This window comes from Sorex araneus, chromosome 2, assembly GCF_027595985.1.
Source record: "Sorex araneus isolate mSorAra2 chromosome 2, mSorAra2.pri, whole genome shotgun sequence".
Lineage (NCBI taxonomy): Eukaryota > Metazoa > Chordata > Mammalia > Eulipotyphla > Soricidae > Sorex > Sorex araneus.
The window spans coordinates 94895153-94915339 of NC_073303.1; the positions used below are offsets into that span (position 1 = coordinate 94895153).

At 38.0% G+C, this 20187-nt stretch overlaps 1 protein-coding gene across 4 annotated transcripts in view; it reads left to right on the top strand.

The window, feature by feature from the left end:
• DNAAF11 (dynein axonemal assembly factor 11) overlaps positions 1–20187 on the top strand; it is a 96649-nt gene that overhangs the window by 41359 nt on the left and 35103 nt on the right. For 2 of the 4 annotated variants that reach the window (XR_008628689.1, XM_055129511.1), the window contains exons 7-10: positions 8560–8703; positions 12582–12647; positions 14929–14998; positions 17152–17247. Coding sequence is in view for 3 of the 4 variants with exons in the window: in XM_055129511.1 (XP_054985486.1) it covers positions 8560–8703; positions 12582–12647; positions 14929–14998; positions 17152–17247 (376 nt within the window). In the remaining variant the exon portion in view is untranslated. The remainder of the gene's footprint in view (positions 1–8559; positions 8704–12581; positions 12648–14928; positions 14999–17151; positions 17248–20187) is intronic. The other 2 variants (XM_055129512.1, XM_055129513.1) reach the window with 2 other exon arrangements.

Consider the following 20187-nt stretch of genomic DNA (forward strand, 5'->3'; position numbering starts at 1 on the left):
AGTCTGTCAATGAGAGACATTACTGGTGCCCGCTCGAACAAATCGATGAGCAAGAGGATGACAGTGACAGTGTCCCCAGTATCCCTCCTACCGCCCTCATCCTATCCCACCCCCTGCCTCTGTGGAAGGCACGTTTCTTCTTTCTCCCTCTCCACTCTTGGGCATCATGGTTTGCAATACAGATACTGAGAGGTCATCATGTTCGGTCCTTAGTCTTCTTTTAGCATGCAACTCCCAAGCGATCCCTCCAACCATCATTTACTTAGTGGTCCTTTCTCCATACCAATTGTCTTTTCCCACAGCATGTGAGGCCAGTTTCCAAATCACGGAGTGATCTTCCTGGCCCTTCTCTCTACTGTCTTTGGTATTAGTCTAATATTAGTCTCAAAATAACATAGTTATTTTGTATTCCACAAATGAGTGAAGTCATTTTATGTCTGTCCCTATTTCTGACTCATTTCACTAGCATGATACTCTCCATCTCCATCAACTTATAAGAAAATTTCATGACTTCATCTTTTCTAACAGCTTCATGGTATCCATTGTGTAGATGTACCAGAGTCTCTTTAACCAGTCATCTGTTCTTGAGCATTTGGGTTGTTTCCAGATTCTGGCTATTGTGAATAGTACTGCAATATACATACAAGTAAGTCTCTTGCCTGCACGCTTGGCTGTCTTCCCCGGGGCCCCTCGGGAGGGATGGGCTCCAGCTTCCCTCCCCATCCCAAGCAGAGCTCCTGGCGGCCAAAGACCACTGGAACCTAGCTACAGCCATGCTCGAGGCCCCCCACTACACGTTCAGACGGGCCTCACGCATGAAGGTACTGGCAGAGGAACCCAGGTGTGTGTAATCCCATCAACAGCCAACATCCAGAGACTTAAAAGCGAGCTCCCAGAAGCTATATCTTGTAGCCTACTTCGCCCTCTGGGAGAAACTGGCAAGCTTCTGAGAGTTTCCTGCCCACATGGAACAGCCTTGTAAGCTTCCCATGGTGTATCCCTATGTTAAATCCAGTAACAGGCTGGATACCATTCCCCTGACCCTGAAAGAGCCTCCAGTGTGACATGATTGGGAGGGCCCAGTCGAGAAAGACTTCTAAGATCTCAGGGAAAGGATGAATGGAGAGGTTACTGAGCCCGCTTGAGAAATCGATGATTAATGGGATTTCGTGATCATGATACATACAAGTGCAGATGTCATTTCTATTTACTTTTTTGCATCCCCAGGATATATTTGTAAAAGTAATATTGCTGTGCTCATATGGAAGCTCAGTTTCTAGTTTTTTGAGGAATGTCCTCAAAAACAATATGGATTGTTTTCCAAAAAGGATGGACTAGTTGGCATTCCTACGGATAATGAATGAGAGTCCCTTTCTTACAGAATCTGTGCAAGCACTAGTTCTTGTTCTTTTTGATGTGTACCAGCCTCTGTCGTGTAATATATATGATATCTCATTGTTGTTTTGATTTGAATCTCCCTGATTAGTGCATTTTTTCACATGCCTTTTAGACGTTTGTATTTCTTTCTTGAGAAAGTTTCTGTTCATTTCTTTTCCTCATTTTTTTGATAGTGTTAGAGTTTTTCCCTTGTACAGTTCTACTAATGTCTTGTATATCCTGGATATTAGCGCCTTATCTGATGGGTATTGGGTAAATATTTTTGCCATTCTGTGCCCTCTCTCTGTATTTTGATCACCAATTCTTTTGAGGTACAGAAGCTTCTTAGTTTAATGTAGTCCCTTTTTTATGTATGTTTCCACTTGCTTGGGCAGTGATATTTCATCCTTAAAGATGTCTTTAGGTTCAATGTCATGGAGGGTTCTACCTACATTTTCCTCCATGTACCTTATGGATTCAGGTCTGATATTTAGTCTTCAATTCACTGTGATCTGACTTTTATGGCTGGCAAAAGTCAGAGGTCTGTCTGAGTTCATTTGTTTTTTGTAGGTAGCTGTCCAGTTTTCCCAGCACCACTTGTTAAAGAGGCTTTCTCTGTTCCACTTCACATATCTTGCTCCTTAATCAAAGATTAAGTGATCATATATTTGAGAGTCTGTGTCATAATATTCAACTCTGTTCCATTAGTCTGTGGGTCTGTTTCTAATCCAATGTCATGAAATTTTTACTGCTTTGCAATACAGTTTGAAGTTGGGAAAGGTTATGCTACCCATCTTCTTTTCCCCAAGGATTGCTTTAGGTATTCGTGGGGGTTTATTGTTCCATATGAATTTCAGGAATGTTTTTTTCCTGAAATTTATTTGAAAAGTGTCATTGGTGTCTTTATAGGGACTGCAATGAATCTGTATAATGCCTTGGGAAGTATTGCCATTTTGACATAGTTAGTCCTCCTGATTCATAAACAGGGACTGTGTTTCCATTTCCTAGTGTCCTCTTTCATTTCTTGAATTAGTGTTTTGTAGTTTTCTTTTTATAGGCTCTTTACCCCCTTAGTTAAGCTGATTCCAGTGTACTTGATTTTCTGAGTCACTATTGTGAATGGGATTTTTTAAAATATCTTTCTTATCTTTTATTATTTGTATATAGGAAATGCATGGACTTTGGATATTGATTTTATAGCCTGCCACTTTTCCATACAAGCCTATTATTTGTAGGAACTTTTCTGTAGAGTCTTTAGGAATTTCTATGTATAATATCATATCACTTGCAAATAATGATAGCATGACTTCTTCCTTTCCTATCTGCATGTCCTTGATATCTTTTTCTTGCCTAACTGCTATGGCAAGTACTTCCATTCTATATTGAATAGAAGTAGTGAGAGTAGACCACCTTGTCTTGTCCCTGATCATAGAGGGAAAGCTCTTAGTTTTTCCCCACTGAGAATAATGCTCACTGTGGGCTTGTGGTAGATGCTTTTACTATACTGAGGAAAGTTCCTTCGACTCCCATTTTGTTAAAGAGTTTTTTTTTATCATAAATCAAGGCTAGGTTTGGTCAAATGCCTTCTCTACATCTATTGATATGATCTTATCTTTTATCTTTTCTTTTATTGATATGATGAATTATGTTGATTGACTTGCCAATGAATACCATCCTTGCATTCCCAGGATGAATCCTACTTGATCATGGTGTATGATCTTTTTGATGATTTTTTATATTTTGTTTGCTAGGGTTTTGTTGAGGATCTTTGTGTCTGGGTTCATCAGGGATATGGGTCAGTAATTCCCTTTTTTAGAGATGTCTCTGTATGCTTTTAGTATGAGGGTGATATTTGCCTCATAGAAACTGTTTGGAAGTGTTTCTGTTTCTTCAATTTCCTGGAAAAGCTTGAACAGGGTTGGGAGTAGGTTCTCTTTAAATGTTTGGAAGAATTCACTAGAGAATAATCCATCTGGCCCAGAGCTTTTGTTTTTCTGGAGACTTTTGATTACTATTTCAATTTCCTTGATAGTGATACGTCTGTTCAGAAATTCCAAGCCTTTTTGGGTCAGCTTTGGGAGACTATAGGGGTCTAGGAGTTTATTCATTTCTTCAAAGTTCCATTGGTTCATGGCATACAGACTTTCGAAGTAATCTCTGATTATCCTTTGGATTTCTGTGGATCTTGTTGTGATGTCCCCCTTATTATTTGTGATTCTGCCTATTAGGGGGTTTCTCTCTGTGTAAGACTTGCTAGTGGTGTATCGATCTTGTTTATTTTCTCAAAGAACCAGCTCCTGGTTTCATTGATCTTTCAGATTATTTTTGGGGGTTTCCATGTCATTAATTTCTGTTTTCTGTTTTATTATTTCTTTCCTCCTGCCTGTGTTGGGCTCCTTTTGTTGATCATTTTTCAAGATCTTAAGCTTTGAAGTTAAGTTACTTGTGTGGCTTGCTCTTTCTTCCTGAGGAATGCTTGTAGATCTATAAACTTTCCTGTTAACACTGCTTTTGCCATGTCTCATAAATTCTGGTAACTCATGTCTTCATTCTCATTTGTTTCCAGGAATCTTTTGATTTCCTCTTTGATTTCCTTTCTAAGGAAAGGATTTGATTTCCTTTCCTTTCTTTCCTCTTTGATTTCCTTTCTAAGCCATTCATTATTCAGTAGTGAGCTGTTTAATTTCCAGGTGTTTGATTTGAATTTCTGTTTCTGGGTGTGATTCTCTTCTATTTTCAGCACATCATGGTCTGAAAAGATCGCTGATAGAGTTTCGATCCTCTTAATTTCATAGAGGTATATTTTGTGGCCCAGCATGTGGTCTATCTTGGAGAATATTATATGTGCATTTATGTGTATTCAGCTTTGGGGTGATGAAATGTCCTAGACATACAGTATATATATGTAGATAGATAGATAGATAGATAGATAGATAGATAGACTAAATCCGTGTCTTTCGTTTCTTCCCTCTGATAACGTATGTCCTTGCTGAATTTGAGTCTGGTTGATCTATCAAGAGGTGACAAAACTGTGTTGAAATCTTCAATTATTACCATGTTCCTATCAGTGTATTTTTTCAAGTCTATGAGCAGTTGTTTTAAGTATTTTTTTGGTTCCTCGTTAGGTGCATATACATTTAGGGGTTAAATACTTCCTGTTATACAGATCCTTTGATCATTAAGAAATGACGTTCACTGTCACTTGTAACCTTCTTAAGCCTGAAGTCTATGGTTTGATACTAATCTGGCCACCCCAGCTTTTTTGAGGGAGTTGTTTGCTTCTACAATTGTTTTCCATCCTTTCACTTTGAGTCTGTGTTTGCTCTGACTGTTCATATGTGTTTCTTGCATGCAGCAGATTGTTGGGTTCAATTTTCAGATTCATCCTGTCACTGTGTCTTTTAATTGGTGTGTTTAGCCCATTGACATTGAGAGAGATTATTGTTAAGGAGTTTTGTCCCATGTTTCTGTATTAGTTTTGTGTGTTAGTTTTGTGTGTCTTGTCTTAAAGCAGCCCATTTGGTTTTTCCTGTAGCCATGGTTTTGAGTCTGTGAAGTCCCTGAGTTGTTTGTCTGTGAAGCTGTGTGTTGTTCTTTCAAGTATGAATGAGAGTCTAGTTGGGTAGAGTATTCTTGGTGCGGCATTCATTTCATTGAGGTTTTTTTTTTTTTTTTTTACTATACCCCCCTACAGTCTTTGGGCATGGAGAGTTTCATCAACTAAGTCTGCTAAAAAGCTTAAGGCTGCCCCTTTATAAGAAATGTCCTCCTTTTATCTTGCTGCTTTCAGAATTTTATCTCTAAAGGATGCATCTTGAAGTATTTTTATTTGGATTTCTTTAGCTAGTACCCTTGAGGTCTCCTGAGTCTGTGTGCATGTGCTTTCCAGCTCCAGGAACATCTCAGCAATGATGTTTTCAACAGTTGCTTCTTCATCAGGGTTTTCTTTTTGTCCCTCTGGGACTCCAATGATTCTTAGGTTATTCCTCTTGGCTTCATCCCTATTTTCTCTTGATATCTATTTGTTTACTTTGAGACTCTTTTCCATTTTCTGCTGTTATCCGGAGGTTCTCTGCACCTCATCTTGGAGCTCACTGATTCTGTCCTCAGCAGCTGTTACTCTGCTGCTGAGGCCTTCCACTGAGTTTTTCATTTCACCTGCCACGTTTTTAAGGTCTCTCATGTACTTTTGTTTGCATTTTCCTCACCTCCACGTTCATATTCTCTCATATTTCATCAGCAGTTCATTCCATTGCTTGTTATGCATCCTTAACAGCTCCATTCTAAATTCCTTATCTGAAAGGGTATATAGTTCATTATTAGTGTTTGATTCATCTGTACTAGCGACTTCACTCTCTAAGCCTCATGAGTTTCTGCATTGTCTTACCAATGCCACCTTTGCACTTTTTAGTTTTTTCCTGTGTGTTAATGTATGTTTTGGCCCCTACTGTTGGGCTGCCTTTGTGTATTACTGTGGGTTATGGATAGGCAAAGAAATGTGAGGCCTGAGTTAACTACTACCTCAAATGTTGGGTATAGATGAAGTAACTTCTTCACACTGATGCTATTGTATCCATGTGGTTTTGTGGTTAAAAGTATGCCATGATCATGGTATCTCCCCTGCCAAGCGGGGTATACCAGGGATATTGGTGGTGGAGAATGTGAACTAATGTAGGGATAGGTGTTTGATCATTGTGTGATTGTAACCCAAACATGAAAGCTTGTAACCATCTCACAGTGATTCAATAAAATTAAAAAAAAATAAAGTATGCCATGAGAGGGGGATTAGCGGGCACCCTGGGGTTCCACACATCTATTTTGAGAAGTTAGATTGGCTCATTGGGGGCTACTGCTGGCAGGGGAGGGAAATTCCTGGGCAAGATGCTGGGAGGCAGAGCTTCCCTTCAGGTGAGGGGTCAGGGCTGACTGGGGAATGGGCGTCACTGGCCACTGGGGTCCACCGAGTTTGAGAAGTTAGATCAGCACATTGGGAGTGACTGCTGGCAGGAGAGGGCCTATATGTTTTTTTTAACAACATAAGTTTATAAAATAATTGTCATTTGAGTTAGATATAGTTAGATATATATATATATATAGATTGTATAATACAATGAAAAAGGCTACTTTGTAGTAGGATGAGCTGCTGTGTTTCATTTGGAAAATTAAAATGAGAACATCATAATTAGAGATGAGCTTCATTTGGCATTGTATTTCTGTAATACAGCTCTCTTGAACATTTGATTAGAGAGGAAATGCTGCACCTTTGAATTTTTTTAGATATAATATCACAATTGTTAGATTCTAGTTTGCTAAAAGTTGTTATTTTCAGAATAACATTTTCAAAGATAGTCTCATTTCATTTCATGCCATTGTTTAAGTTCAATATGTGAAATATATCATTTACAGGAACACTTACAATTCATCATCTGGAGAATGTGATCAGTTATCTCTAAAATATAATATTCTGCATGGCAATGACATAAGTAAAACATATATCTTCTTACAATTTTCAACTAAAAAGAGGATAGCTTTTAGAGATCTCTATTTTTGTGAAATTTTCTTTGTTCATTGGGTAGGTAAGGAGGCACAAACTGACAATATGCATTTCACATACAACTATTTTATATAGTTTATTTATAATATATAATTTATAATATAGAATATATAATTATGTAATATATGATTTATATAATATATAAAAATATGTTCATTTGTACACAGAGATTTTTGGAAATATGGATTTATGTCCCTACTGCCACTTACTATGTGTGAAGTTTGTAAATACCTAATTCCTCCTTATCTGTTCCTCATCTATTGAAGAGGGATTATCATATCTGCTTCACCTGAACCACTGTATTGTTAAGAAAATAAGATGAATAAAAGTACTTTATATACTCAAGAACCCTTTGAAATGGAAATTCTACATATTTATGTAATACACATTTCTGGTCTGTATACACATACAATAAAATTATATGTATGTATGTGTATAGTTACATTGTTTCTTATGTTGTGTATATAGTATATAATATATTGGGCCTGAAATCAGGGGGATTTCAATCTCCCTGACAATCTAAAAATAGATGGCTGGAGTGGATGAAGGTCTAAGTCATCTGGTTAGTGTGCTGTATCTAACCAATCCAATGGGTCCCTGAGATATTTGCCTCTTGTATGTGATCCTTAATTGTCTTCAAATAAAGATAATACCATCTGCTAATAGAAATCTAAGACAAATTGCGTAAGTTCTACCATTGAAACAAATTTGTCTCTATGATCTTTTAGAGGTCATATGTTCTTTTCAGTATAATATATTTTTATTAATATTTTAAATATATTAAACTGATATTCCATACTTTATGTGTTATCCATGAATCTTTATTTTTCCCATTTCTTTTCTTTGTATCCTGACCCTTCATGGAAATGAGTGTACTAAACTTTGGTCAACAGCACCAGATCTTTCTCCAAAATCAATAGTCGTATAAATTATAGGATTGTAGTTAAAGACAATAATAAACTTATCTATTTTGTATATTAATTACCCTTAAAAACATGATCAATACATACATTAGTTTTTAGATTAGTAGGTAAATAGTGAACACATTTTTTAATAGCGGTAAAATATTTCATCATATGAGTAGAGCACAAGTGATCCAATCATTCCTCCATTAGTGGATATTCATGACACTTCTGAGATTTTGCCACTATAAATAATGATGTAATAGACATCTTTTTACATAAGTCCTTATGTAGTGCTATTTTTATTTCTATGAAAGAGATTCTACTTGGCAGTTACAAATTGTGATTTTTAAGTAAAGCAGAAGCTGTGTACTCAAATGGAGAATTAACAGTTATTTGGGCAAGTGATGCATAAAATATACTCATTTAAACATTCATAGATAGTTGATGGAAAGGTTTTTTTCCGCTTTCAAATTATCTGGCAAACTGTCATGATCACATTTTTGCCTTAATGATATAGGCAACCATACAGAAATAGGACTTGATGGTCAATTCCCAACATAGATTTAAATGAATGGGTTTCATAACAGTGAATTATTCATATGTTCACAAATATCTGTCTAATTTTTCTTAATGTCTCACAAAATATTAATTCCTTTAATATTCTCTTTGTTTACTTTTCCCTCTCCATACTATCACTTATTTTTGCCTACCTTCAATCATAAGTGAAAAGAAGAAAGTGAAACCACCCAGGACCTTGATCACTGAAGATGGAAAAGTCCTGAATGTAAATGAACCTAAGTATGTGAGGCCAAAAAGAAACTGGATGAAGCAAAACTTGTGGTGTTGGTCATTTCAATCATTTCAATTGTAGGTTTTCTCTGCAGAGATTATATCTGACCTCTCTAAGTTTGATGAGCTTTAGAATGCCATTTTTCACTTATCTAAAAGCCAAATATCTATGCCATTATCACACATGTAATGTTTAATTTAATTGTGTTAGCATATAGAGAGTGACTTTACATATGGAAATCTTAACTATTTATGTATTCCCTGAAATTCTGTACTATGCATAATCTCATAAAATTAATAATTACATAGTTACTTGATTATATAATTGCCGGTACAATTTCTTTTTGTTTCTTAGTTTTTAATCCAGCGATGGTTAAGCTACCTGAGAATACTGATATATGCCTCTACCACACATCTACAAAGCATTCTAATATTAAGGAAAACAATTGATCTCAATACTTCAGTGTGGTTAATGAGAAAAAACATTCAAACTGGAAATACAACCAATAGAATAATACTTATCTGCTTTAACAGGCAGTCTTAATTTTTTAAACTTAGAAGCAGATCGAAAAGGCCATTTTTAGACAAAATACAACCCTAATAAACTATGAAGTAAATCCTGGCTGCTACTCAAATTCTCAATACTTTGATCATTTGTTTCGCTATGCCATTCCATGATAAAGGTGCAGGATTTGAACCTGTAGAAAAAAAAATATACTGCCTACTTGTGACTACCATGAAGATAACATGAATGATGCCTGATTTCTATTCTGCTCACAGGGCAAACATTCCAAGACCTAGCAGTTTCCTGAAACCACAGAGTTAGTTAGTTAGTTAGAGTTAGTCACTGCCTTTGTCTTGGTAAAGCATAGCCAGTTTGAGTAAATTATTTTGATGGGTCATTGTCACTCAGACACATGCGTTGTCATCTTTCAACTTAAAAGGAAATAAAATAAAGAATTATCTCTTTCCCCAATTTTCATTACAGTTATAGCCCTATTTACCTACTCCTATCCTAGAACACTTACAGTCACATATTTTCTGTATTCTAAGCTCACCACATTTCAATATTCAGTCACATTATTTTAAATATCTCTCCCTATCTTCTTGACCTAGTAGATTTGGTCAAGTGAGTCCTTCCATTCCTCCTTGAAGTAGTTTTTTCTTTTGCTTCTCTAATTCTTCAAACTCCCTACCTGTTCTGATTGTCTTATGATTGGCTCAATTATTTTGACCTCATCTCCTAAATATTCTGGAGCAAACTCCTTGTTTGTCTTCTCCTTTCACATTCACTCTTTAGTGATCTCACCTGATCGTTATATTTTCTCACCTAATCTTAATTTCATCTAATCTTTATGTTATTTTTAAAGTGATCACAATGAGTTACATACTATCATATACATACTATCAAAATGAAATACATTGTACTCCTCAGATTCAAGATGAGTGTATTTATTTAGCTATTTATACCAAAATGTAAATATAAAACATATCAAATTCAGTGAATAACTATATAGCTATGGCTTTCATTGAAAACACAATTATCTCCCAGGACTTATCTTAGCAATAAGCATCCACCCATTTTATAATATTAAAAACCCTGGTTTTATTCTTGATTGATATATTTTCTGTGAATCCTACAACTCCTTCTCCAATATTACCAGATTATATTTCTTCTTTTTCTTATTTATTTATTTATTTTTATTGAATAACCATGTGTAAAATTACAATAAGTAATTAAGTCTCAGTTATACAATGCTGAAACAACCATCCCTTCACCAGTGCACATATTCCACCACCCAAAAAAAAAAACAAACCCACCAGTATACCTCCCATCCCCAGACCCTCCCGCCGTGTAACTGATAAATTTCACTTTACTTTCTCTTTACTTTGGTTACATTCAATATTTTAACAAAAAACTCACTGTTATTGTTAGGAGTTCCCCGCTAGAGTCAGACCCGCTATGAAGAGATATGAGGTCGCACAGCCGTAATAGCAGCTTGTGGTTTTGGATTTCTGTATTTTAGCAACTAAATCCAGGGAAATTTCTTCCACCAGAAATTGGATCATTGCAAGCTTGTATCTCTCATTAGTGGTCCTCATAATATGGCGGTCATGGCGGTCACCACGCCCTTCCCCCCCCCACCGCCCCCGGCAAGGAAAAGGCAAGAGAGAAAAACCTTTCCCCTCTTGGGCAGGCATGGGACTGCGGCTTAGTTCTCAGTCTGGAGACATTTCTGCAAAGAGCTGCCTGTACTGAAAGTAGTTTAGATGGCCTCTGGAATCATGCTCGTGCAGCTGCAGAGAGGCCGCACACGTGTGGCTCCTGGGATCACATCTTGGCCTCTTCTTTTTCTTAAAAGCCAACAATTATGTTTATTTTTTTCTTTTTTTAAATTGAATTATCATGAGATAGTTACAAACTTTCAAGATTGAGTTTCATTCATAGATTGATCAAACATCCATCCCTCCACCAGTGTACATTTCCCACCACCAATGTCCCCAGTATCCCTTCCACCACCCCCACCCCGCCCACCTCCTGCCTTTCCTTTTTACTCTTTCTCTCTACTTTTGGGCATTATGGTATGCAATACAGATACTGAGAGGTTATCACATTTGGTCCTTTGTCTACTTTCAGCACACATCTCTCTGCTTAAATTTCTCATTCATTTCATCATTGCCACATTGACTCAGTTAAGTTTTGCCTCAGCAATTGCAATAGCTTGTTAAATGATCTCTATAATTCATCTTTTGCCTCCTATAATCTAATCTATTCTCAGCAGAATAAAAAAGAAGGTAGAGAGAAAAATGAACACTCATTTCTTCCTCTCTTTCTTCATTGTTTTCCTTCCTTTGTTTCTTCCTTCCTTGTGTCCTCTTTTTTCCCTCCCTCCCTCCCTCCCTTCCTTCCTTCCTTCCTTCCTTCCTTCCTTCCTTCCTTCCTTCCTTCCTTCCTTCCCTTCTTTCCTCCATTTCTCTCTAACCTTGTCTCTCCCTTTATCCCTTCTCTCTTTCCCTCGTCTCTTTCTCCTCTCTTTCCTCTCTCTTTCATTCTCTTCCTCTCTTCCTCTCTTTCTCACACTCTTTCTTTCACTCTTTTTTTCTTTCTTGCTCTCTCTCTCTCAACATCCAGCAGCTCTTAGAGCTTATTGATGACTGTGCTCAGGGCTCACTTCTGGTGGTATTAAGCAGATCAACTGGAGTGTTGGGGATAGCTGCTTGCAAGACATGTGCCTTAACCCCTGTACCATCTCTCCAGTACTACAATTGAAGTGCTCAAAAATCAACCGCTTTATTCGGAATAGTATGTAGACAGTATGGAAACTGTACTTTATCTCGGGGTATAGTTGAATGGCTTAGGACTAACTCTCCAAACTTATTTGCTTCTCCTGAAGGTATTGGTCTTTCTGAGTTGCTCTGTCTCTTCATCTGTAAAATGGAAGTGGTACAGTATGGGCAGGGCCATCAACATTTCCCAGATCCATGGAAAGAGAGAAAAAAAGAGAGTAGAGAGAGATTGCAAAGACGATAGCAAGGAAAAGGAAGAACTACAGTACTCTTTCAAACTTAAAGAAGAGAGTACTGGCTAAAGGGAAGCAAAGACAGTATTTAGTTCTCCATAAATATAGTCTAGTGTTTTAGCAAGCTTGAATAAAATGTGAAACAAAACTTTAACCACCAGATGTCTCTGTCTATGCACCAAAGCAAAACTTTTGTGTGTAATTTTAGGATTTTTCACATCTGAACAATGTTAAAAGGATTATTATATTAATATGTTGTGGATTTCTTTTAAATTTGAAATTAACATAGATATTTTATTGTTCAGTTACCAAGATAAGTTTGTTATTAGCATTATAGAACTATTATATGATTAACTTGGTTACATGATGGTATTATCTATTCTATTGCTCAAGATATCACCTCTTTTTTTCCTAAAAAAATGAATTATCCTTTAGACTGGACTTCTCTTTGAATGATGATGAAAAACATCACCAGATCATCCTGGACCTGGCCGTCTATAGGTAAAGGCCTTTCATTATGTGTTTATGTAATGGCAGTTTTTGTCTCCATTCTCAATTGCATTCTCTTGAGTTTTGAACATTTTGAAATGGAATTTGGTGTCTAATGTAGGGAAGTGAAAAAAAAAACTCTTTTATTTATTAAGACAATTTATTGTCATGTTTTAAATCACATTTAATGCATATATTGCCAAACCAACACTTCAAACACAATTTAAGTGAAAAAGGAAGTAAATAACAACACAGTGCAAAGGTTGTGAACTCAAGGATGTCTGTTTGGGGCAGAGTTTAAATAATTTCTAGGTGTCTGGCTCCTGACACCCCCAGAGAGCCACCTCAGCCTGCTTTCACTGACTTCTTTGCCTCTGTTTCAGCCCCATGCTGTTGTTTCTGTTTTTTTCCACTTAAATATGCTCTGTTAAGTGCCTTGAAGATCTTCATTTTTTAGACCCTATTCTTGGAGTTTTATAAATATGTAACCTTTGTCTCTATTAAGTCTCTTGACCTCCTCACATCCAGTCATCACCCCAAATGTACACGTTTTCAGAGAAGACCTATGTTTCTCCTGTCAGACAGTAAAATTCTTTGATTTCCATTATTCTGTTTAAATTAATTACAATAAAACGCTTCATCACCTTTATTGGTATACATGAAGTATGCATGAGGGTGAAGAGCCTATGCTCTTATGCGTCCTGCTTTCATTCAACACATAGCTATAGAATGCCTACTATACTCCAGGCACGGGGAGGTGTAACTGGCACATTTTAAATACTGTCACTGCTTTCCTGGGGCTATTGACCCAGTTGGGGAGACAGAAATCTTAGGAGTAATTGCAAAGGAAGAAGAGTCTGAGCAAGAAAGAAACAGAGTTAGGCCTATACAACCATTGTTCTGAGGAGTGTCGTGGCTACCGATGAGGGAGGAGACGATGGGAAGAGTTGCTGACTTGGGCAGCACAAAATTGAGGGATGAGAAGTTACATGCTTTGTGAAGAACTGGAAGAATATTGTTACTAGGCAGAGCTAAATAGCTCAAGCAGAGATTTTATAGCCAGAGGCAGATGAACTGTTGAAGACACTAAGCATGAGAAAGAATATGAAATCTATCAAATGGGTGGATAGTAAATTTGAAATTGTAGGAAACCTAGACCCTACTTTTCATTTTTAGTTATGGCTAGAGCGATTGTACAGCAGGTAGCGTGTTTGCCTTGCACGCGGCTGGCCTGGGTCGATTCCTCCATCCCTCTCGGAGAGCCCGGCAAGCTACCCGTGGCGTATTTGATATGCCAAAAACAGTAACAAGTCTCACAATGGAGATGATACTGGTGCCCGCTCGAGCAAATCAATGAACAACGGGTCAACAGTGCAACAGTGTTACAACAGTGCTACATTGAAAAATATGAAAGTGTTTTAGTAACTTTATATATTAGGACCTTTATAGGTGCATTTGTGGCAACCTTTAGGGGTTAAACATTATTCATATCCTAACTTTACACACCAGGAAACAGATTAAGGAACATGGTCCAGGATAATAAAGCAGAAAACGCATTTATCACCTCTCAAGTCTGTGATTGAAGCCTGAGCCTATAACCCCAGTTTTATATCTTACCTTCCTTAATGTTTAAATCATCTCTGCATTTTTAATTTTCCTAATAAATATGTAAAAACATGATCACAATTATTTGGGTAAGCTGCTTGTTTTAATAAATCAGATTTGAACTTTTATGTGCATGTTTAGTCCAGAGAACTAAATGCCACTTGGGCCTTATGTAGCACTACCATAGGTGAACGGTTTTGCTTATTCTGCACGATGTGCTTTCAAGGAGTGAAGTAGACCTAGTCTTCCAAAAGAGATGCTTGCAGGGCAGCTGCAGAACAGCTGTCTGGGAGGGAGAGTAGCTAAGAAAGCAGTTGCTTGTAGCTGCAGACCCCACGCTTAGTGGATTCAGCATTCCTGGTTATTCAAGTCAGTCTTAGGGGCTTAAAATAAAATATTCATGAAAGAACATGGCAAGCAGTTTTTTGCAAACCTCTGATGTTTCAGTCCTTAGATATTTTGGTGGTAGGGGCAATCAATGCCAAGTGTACTTGTGGGTCTAAATATGAAATTGCTGATATATTGAATTTCTTTGGGTCTGGGGATTAATTTAGCACTAATTTTTAAAGACCTGTTTAGCATGGAGATTTTAAACTGTCATCATTTAAAGTGGTTCTCAAGTTTGAATTTGCATTTGTCCTTTAAAAGATGTTTTTAAGATGATAAGATGACATGTTTTATTTTGAAGGTATATGGATACTTCGTTAATTGATGTTGATGTGCAGCCAACTTATGTGCGGGTAATGGTTAAAGGAAAGGTAAGGGTAGCCCTCTGAATGTTAAAAGTTAACCTTTGTACCAAGAAAAATTGCCTTGATAATTTTATTTAAATATTTAAAGTAGTATTCAACTAGGGAAATACAAATTAGAGAACCATTTTTAGGCTCAAAGTCTTTTTTTTTTTTCTTTTTGGGTCACACCCGGCAATGCACAGGGGTTACTCCTGGCTCTGCACTCAGGAATTACTCCTGGCGGTGCTCAGGGGACCAGATGGGATGCTGGGAATCGAACTCGGGTTTGGCTGCATGCAAGGCAAATACCCTACCCACTGTGCTATTATTCCAGCCTCCCATGGCTCAAGATTTTATGTCTTTATGTCAAGGTATACAATGAGAGAGACTGCTGACTTGTGTATAGCTTGATAAAATGAGCAATTTCTTTTTACCTAGTCTGTTGTATAAGTAATATTTTCAAAGCTGATAAGAAGATAAAATATACAGTAGGCTGTTGTTGATAAAATAGATTTAAAAAAATCTATTCCAGTATGTCTGTAGTATTTTCCTTTTTCTTTCCTCTCTTAGGGGCTGGGGTGGGGATTGGGCCACTCCTGGGTATGTTATGTGCTTACTCTTGGCTCTGCACTCAGAAATCTCTCCCAGTAGGCTCCTGGCACCATACGGGGAGCCATGGATCAAATCTGAGTCAGCTTTGTGGAAGGCACGCTCCTTGCCCGCTGTGCCATCTCTCCAGCCCTGAGATTAGTATTTTCAAAGCTGATAAAACCATAATAATATATGTGTTAGGCCATGGATGAAATGATGTTTAGACAATGTACTCATTTAAAATTATCACTGGGACCCAGGAGATAACTCAAATGGAGTGGAGTGCATACTTGATGTGCGTGAAAGCCCTAAGTCCTTGGCACTCCCTGGAGCCCCGATAACTGCTTGTAACCGTGGTGTCCCATGAACACTGCTAGGTGCGTTCTTGCTGGCCCTCAGCACCCCTGGACATGAACAGCACTGTATCCCCCACCATCAGACCAGCACCACCAGGGTCTTGAAGGCCCTGAGTGCTGGGATGTTTTTATTAAATAACATTTTAAAAATTGCCAGTGTTTTCGTTCATAAGGATTTTCTCTACCATGTTCGAAATGCCACATTTTTGCTGACTCCGAGAATTAGAGAAAGCTTGGATGCTTTAGAATGGAAATATGTTGGCATTCTGTGACAAGAAATTTTATGTATGAATTACTTTTTGGTCGTTTTACAAAAATGGACAAGCGGTTGTTTCCTTGTGACTGATGACTATCTTTAGACTTTTCATTAGAATGGGTAAAATATAAAGGTCTTGGTAATAATATGAAACTATCAAGAATGCAAGGCTTTCTCTGTAACAACACCAAGATTAACATTCATGTATGCAGAGACCTCCTGGCCAAGGCAATTTGGAGGAGTTGAATATAACCTGCTCCCAGAGCCATTCTCTGATTGTCCCCTTTCTAGAGAAGCCAATGTTCCCTTTTGAACACATCTCTCTTTATCTCCTCAGACATCTCTATGTAGCACTGTCCTCCTGTTGTTCATCGATTTGCTCGAGTGGGCACCAGTAACGTCTCCATTGTGAGACTTGTTACTGTTTGTGGCATACCAAACACACCACTGGGAGCTTGCCAGGCTCTACCGCGTGGGCAGGATAAGTTTGGTAGCTTGCTGGGCTCTCCGAGAGGGATGGAGGAATCGAACCTGGGTTGGCCATGTGCAAGGCAAATGCCCTAGCCTCTGTGCTGTTGCGCAATGACATCTCTATAAATTTCTTAAAATAAAACTATATTGCTTTATTACTTGTTGGTTCACTAAAAAAAGTAGGTAAGATAATTAATGCATATCAAGTATAAACCATTCATTTTCCCCGGCTACATCCAAACACTTCTTTTTTATTGAATGGCAGTTCTCAGAGACTGTTTCCAGCTCTGTGCTTGGGGCCATTCCCAAGTATGTTTGGGGGACCACGTGATGCTGAAGCTCAAACCTGGATCTTCTGTATAGGAAACACCAGCTCAGCCTATTGAGACTTTTTTTTCCTTCAGCCTGTGAATGTTGTATCTTAAATTTGTAAATGCCTCATAGTACATGAGGTGGCCCTCTCATGTACTGGACACTCACTCTTTATGACACTTTGTTTGCTTCAGCCATTTCAGCTTGTCCTTCCTGCAGAAGTCAAACCTGATAGTAGCTCTGCCAAAAGATCTCAGACAACAGGACACTTGATAGTCTGCATGCCCAAGGTAGGTAAGATTATCTGGATCCTTTCAAGTTTGGTTCCTGAAAGACCCAGTCCTGTCAGAGTTAAGGATGACTACTATTGAGGATTTTGTCAAAACAGCCAAGAAAACTACTCATGCCAGCTTGCATTAGAAAATAAAGACTTGTGGGGACAAAAAAAATCTAGGACCCCTACAGGGGGGTCTATTCCACCATTATGTCACCAGTTCTTGTCTCTGTGGCTTTCCATAGCTCTCAACCAGAGTCTAGGTAGGAGTTGCGGTGTGTAAATCAGATGGTTCTTCCACGTGGAACATGTACCATTGAGTGTATCTGCTTTTTGATGATTGATAGTTTCCTTACAAATTAATTGAGAGGAAACAGTAAATCTTGCATCTCTGAAAAAAATTGTTTTAATTCCAAATATAGAGCTTACTCTCTTCATGACTTTGGATCTTCCTAGGTCTCTGTTTTCTGCTATTGCTGTTCAGAAAGATAAAGCATATAAAATTTATAGAATGGCAAATATGCAATGGATAGTGCTAATATTTTATGATACATAAAAGAAACTATTTTAAATAAATATCCTATGTGTTTGTGTATATATGTGTAGTAGTAGTAGTGTTACTAATGGTAGTAAATAGAAGTCTATGTGTACATAAGCATATGTAAACTAACTGATAGTAAACTAATTTGAGTCAGTTCAATTCATAAGAAATTTTGAGTGTCTACACAGCAGTTTCTGATCTAAGAAACTTCAATTCTTTTTAAATTTTTTTAAACACTTTTTATTATTGAATCACTGTGAGGTATAGTTACAGACTTACAAACTTTCATGCTTGTGTTTCAGTCAAACAATGGTCAAGTACCCATCCCTCCACCAGTGCCCATTTTCCACCACCAGTAGTCCCAGAATCCTTCTGACCACTCCCACCCCATCCCCTCCACCTCACCCCGCCTCTGTGGCAGGGCATTCCCTTTTGCTCTCTCTCTCCTTTTGGGTGTTGTGGTTTGAAATGCAGGTATTAAGTGGCCATCATGTTCAGTCTATAGTCGACCTTCAGCCCACATCTCCCATCCCGAACAGGCCCTCCTAGCACCCTTTACTTGGTGTTCCCTTCTCTATCTGAGCTGCCTTTTTCCCCAGCATGTGAGGCCAGCTTCTAAGCTATGGACTAATCCTCCTGGTACTTATCTCTACTATTCTTGGGTGTTAGTCTCCTACTCTGTTATTCTATATTCCACAAATGAGTGAAATCTTTCTATGTCTGTACCTCTCTTTCTGACTCATTTCACTTAACATGATACTTCCCATGTTGATCCACCTGTATTCAAACTTCATGACGTCATCTTTTCTAACAGCTGCATTGTATAGGTATACCAAAGTTTCTTTGACCAGTTATCTGTTCTCAGGCACTTGGGTTTTTCCAGATTCTGGCTATTGTAAACAGTGCTGCAGTGAACATATAAGTGCAGATATCATTTCTGCTGTACTTTTGCATCTCCAGGATATATTCCCAGAATTGGTATTTCTGCGTCAAATGGGAGCTCAATTTATAATTTTTTGAGAAGCATCATACTGCTTTCCAAAAGGGCTGAATCAGTTGGCATTCCCACCAGCAGTGAAGGAGAGTCCCTTTCTCCCCATATCCGCACCAACACAGGTTCCTTTTGTGCTTTTGGATGTGTGCCAGTCTCTGTGGTGTGAGATGATATCTCATTGTTGTTTTGATCTGCATCTCCCTGATGATTAGTGATGAAGAGCATTTTTTCATGTGTCTTTTGGCCATGTAGATTTCTTCTTTGAGAAATTTTCTGTTCTTTTCACTGCCCCATTTTCTGATGGGGTTGGATGTTTTCTTCTTGTGGAGTTCAACCAGTAGGCACCCCCTTTAGTCTCCCTGAGATCTCCCAGCATCTCCCACTCTACACTTGCCCACCAGAAGGGAGCCCCACAAATCCCAGCCTGGACCACCAATCTTTCCCACCTGCACTGTCAAGAGAAGGGGGGCTCCAAGGCTCCTGAGAGACCAAATGAGCGGGGGCAGGAGGTACCCAAAGGGCAGCAAGTGAGTCCAGATGTTGAGGGTCTCGTTGGTCAACTGGAAGAGACTGAGGATGCAGGCGATGGCAGAGCTCTTCGGATGCTGTTACCCAAATAGGATGCTTGTTCATGGAAGACCTGCTTCCGAAGCTCCCGTGGACCCAATGGCCCCCAACACTGGGCCGGCCTGGCCGGAGCCACCCTGGGACCCCGGCCTCTATCAAAGCTTCAATTCTTAAATGAGTTTACATAATCTAGTAGAGTAGGAAGGAGATCAACAGATAACTGTTCTGTAACAAAAATAATAATTGATTTCTGTACTAAGCTAGTAAAGTTTAATTTTAATTCAGTAAAGAAGTGATGTAATATAATATCTTTTTAAGGAGATGAGACTGTGATACAAGGAATAATTGAAAGCCCGTATTAAAGAGGAGGAAAGCTGGAGGCATATTCTGTGGTTCCTTGTGATTATAGCATATGACAAACATAATAATTTGGAAGAGAGAAGAATTCTGATGGCACCCATGAGGAAAATTTTAGGTGACTTTAGATGTAAATTTCACCCTTTATACAACTTTGAATTGGGATGAATTATGGAAGCCATAAAGACAATTTACTGTCTAAAGTAGGTATCATCTACAAGACAAACATGATGAAAGTATGTATTATAATTTGTTCAATATTTAATGATCATATATATTAGAAGTCAGGTACTATCCTAAATACTGAATGAATCAATGTCTATACTCACGATACTTAATTAAAAGGTGGGGGGACCAGGCCCCACATAAATGAAAGTATTTCTCAGTGTGAAGATAGAATTAAAATCAGATTTGAATAATAAAAATGATCTCAATGTACAAATGTGGTATGCAGAATGAACATACTAAAAAAGAACAGCAAGTACAAAGAACTATGG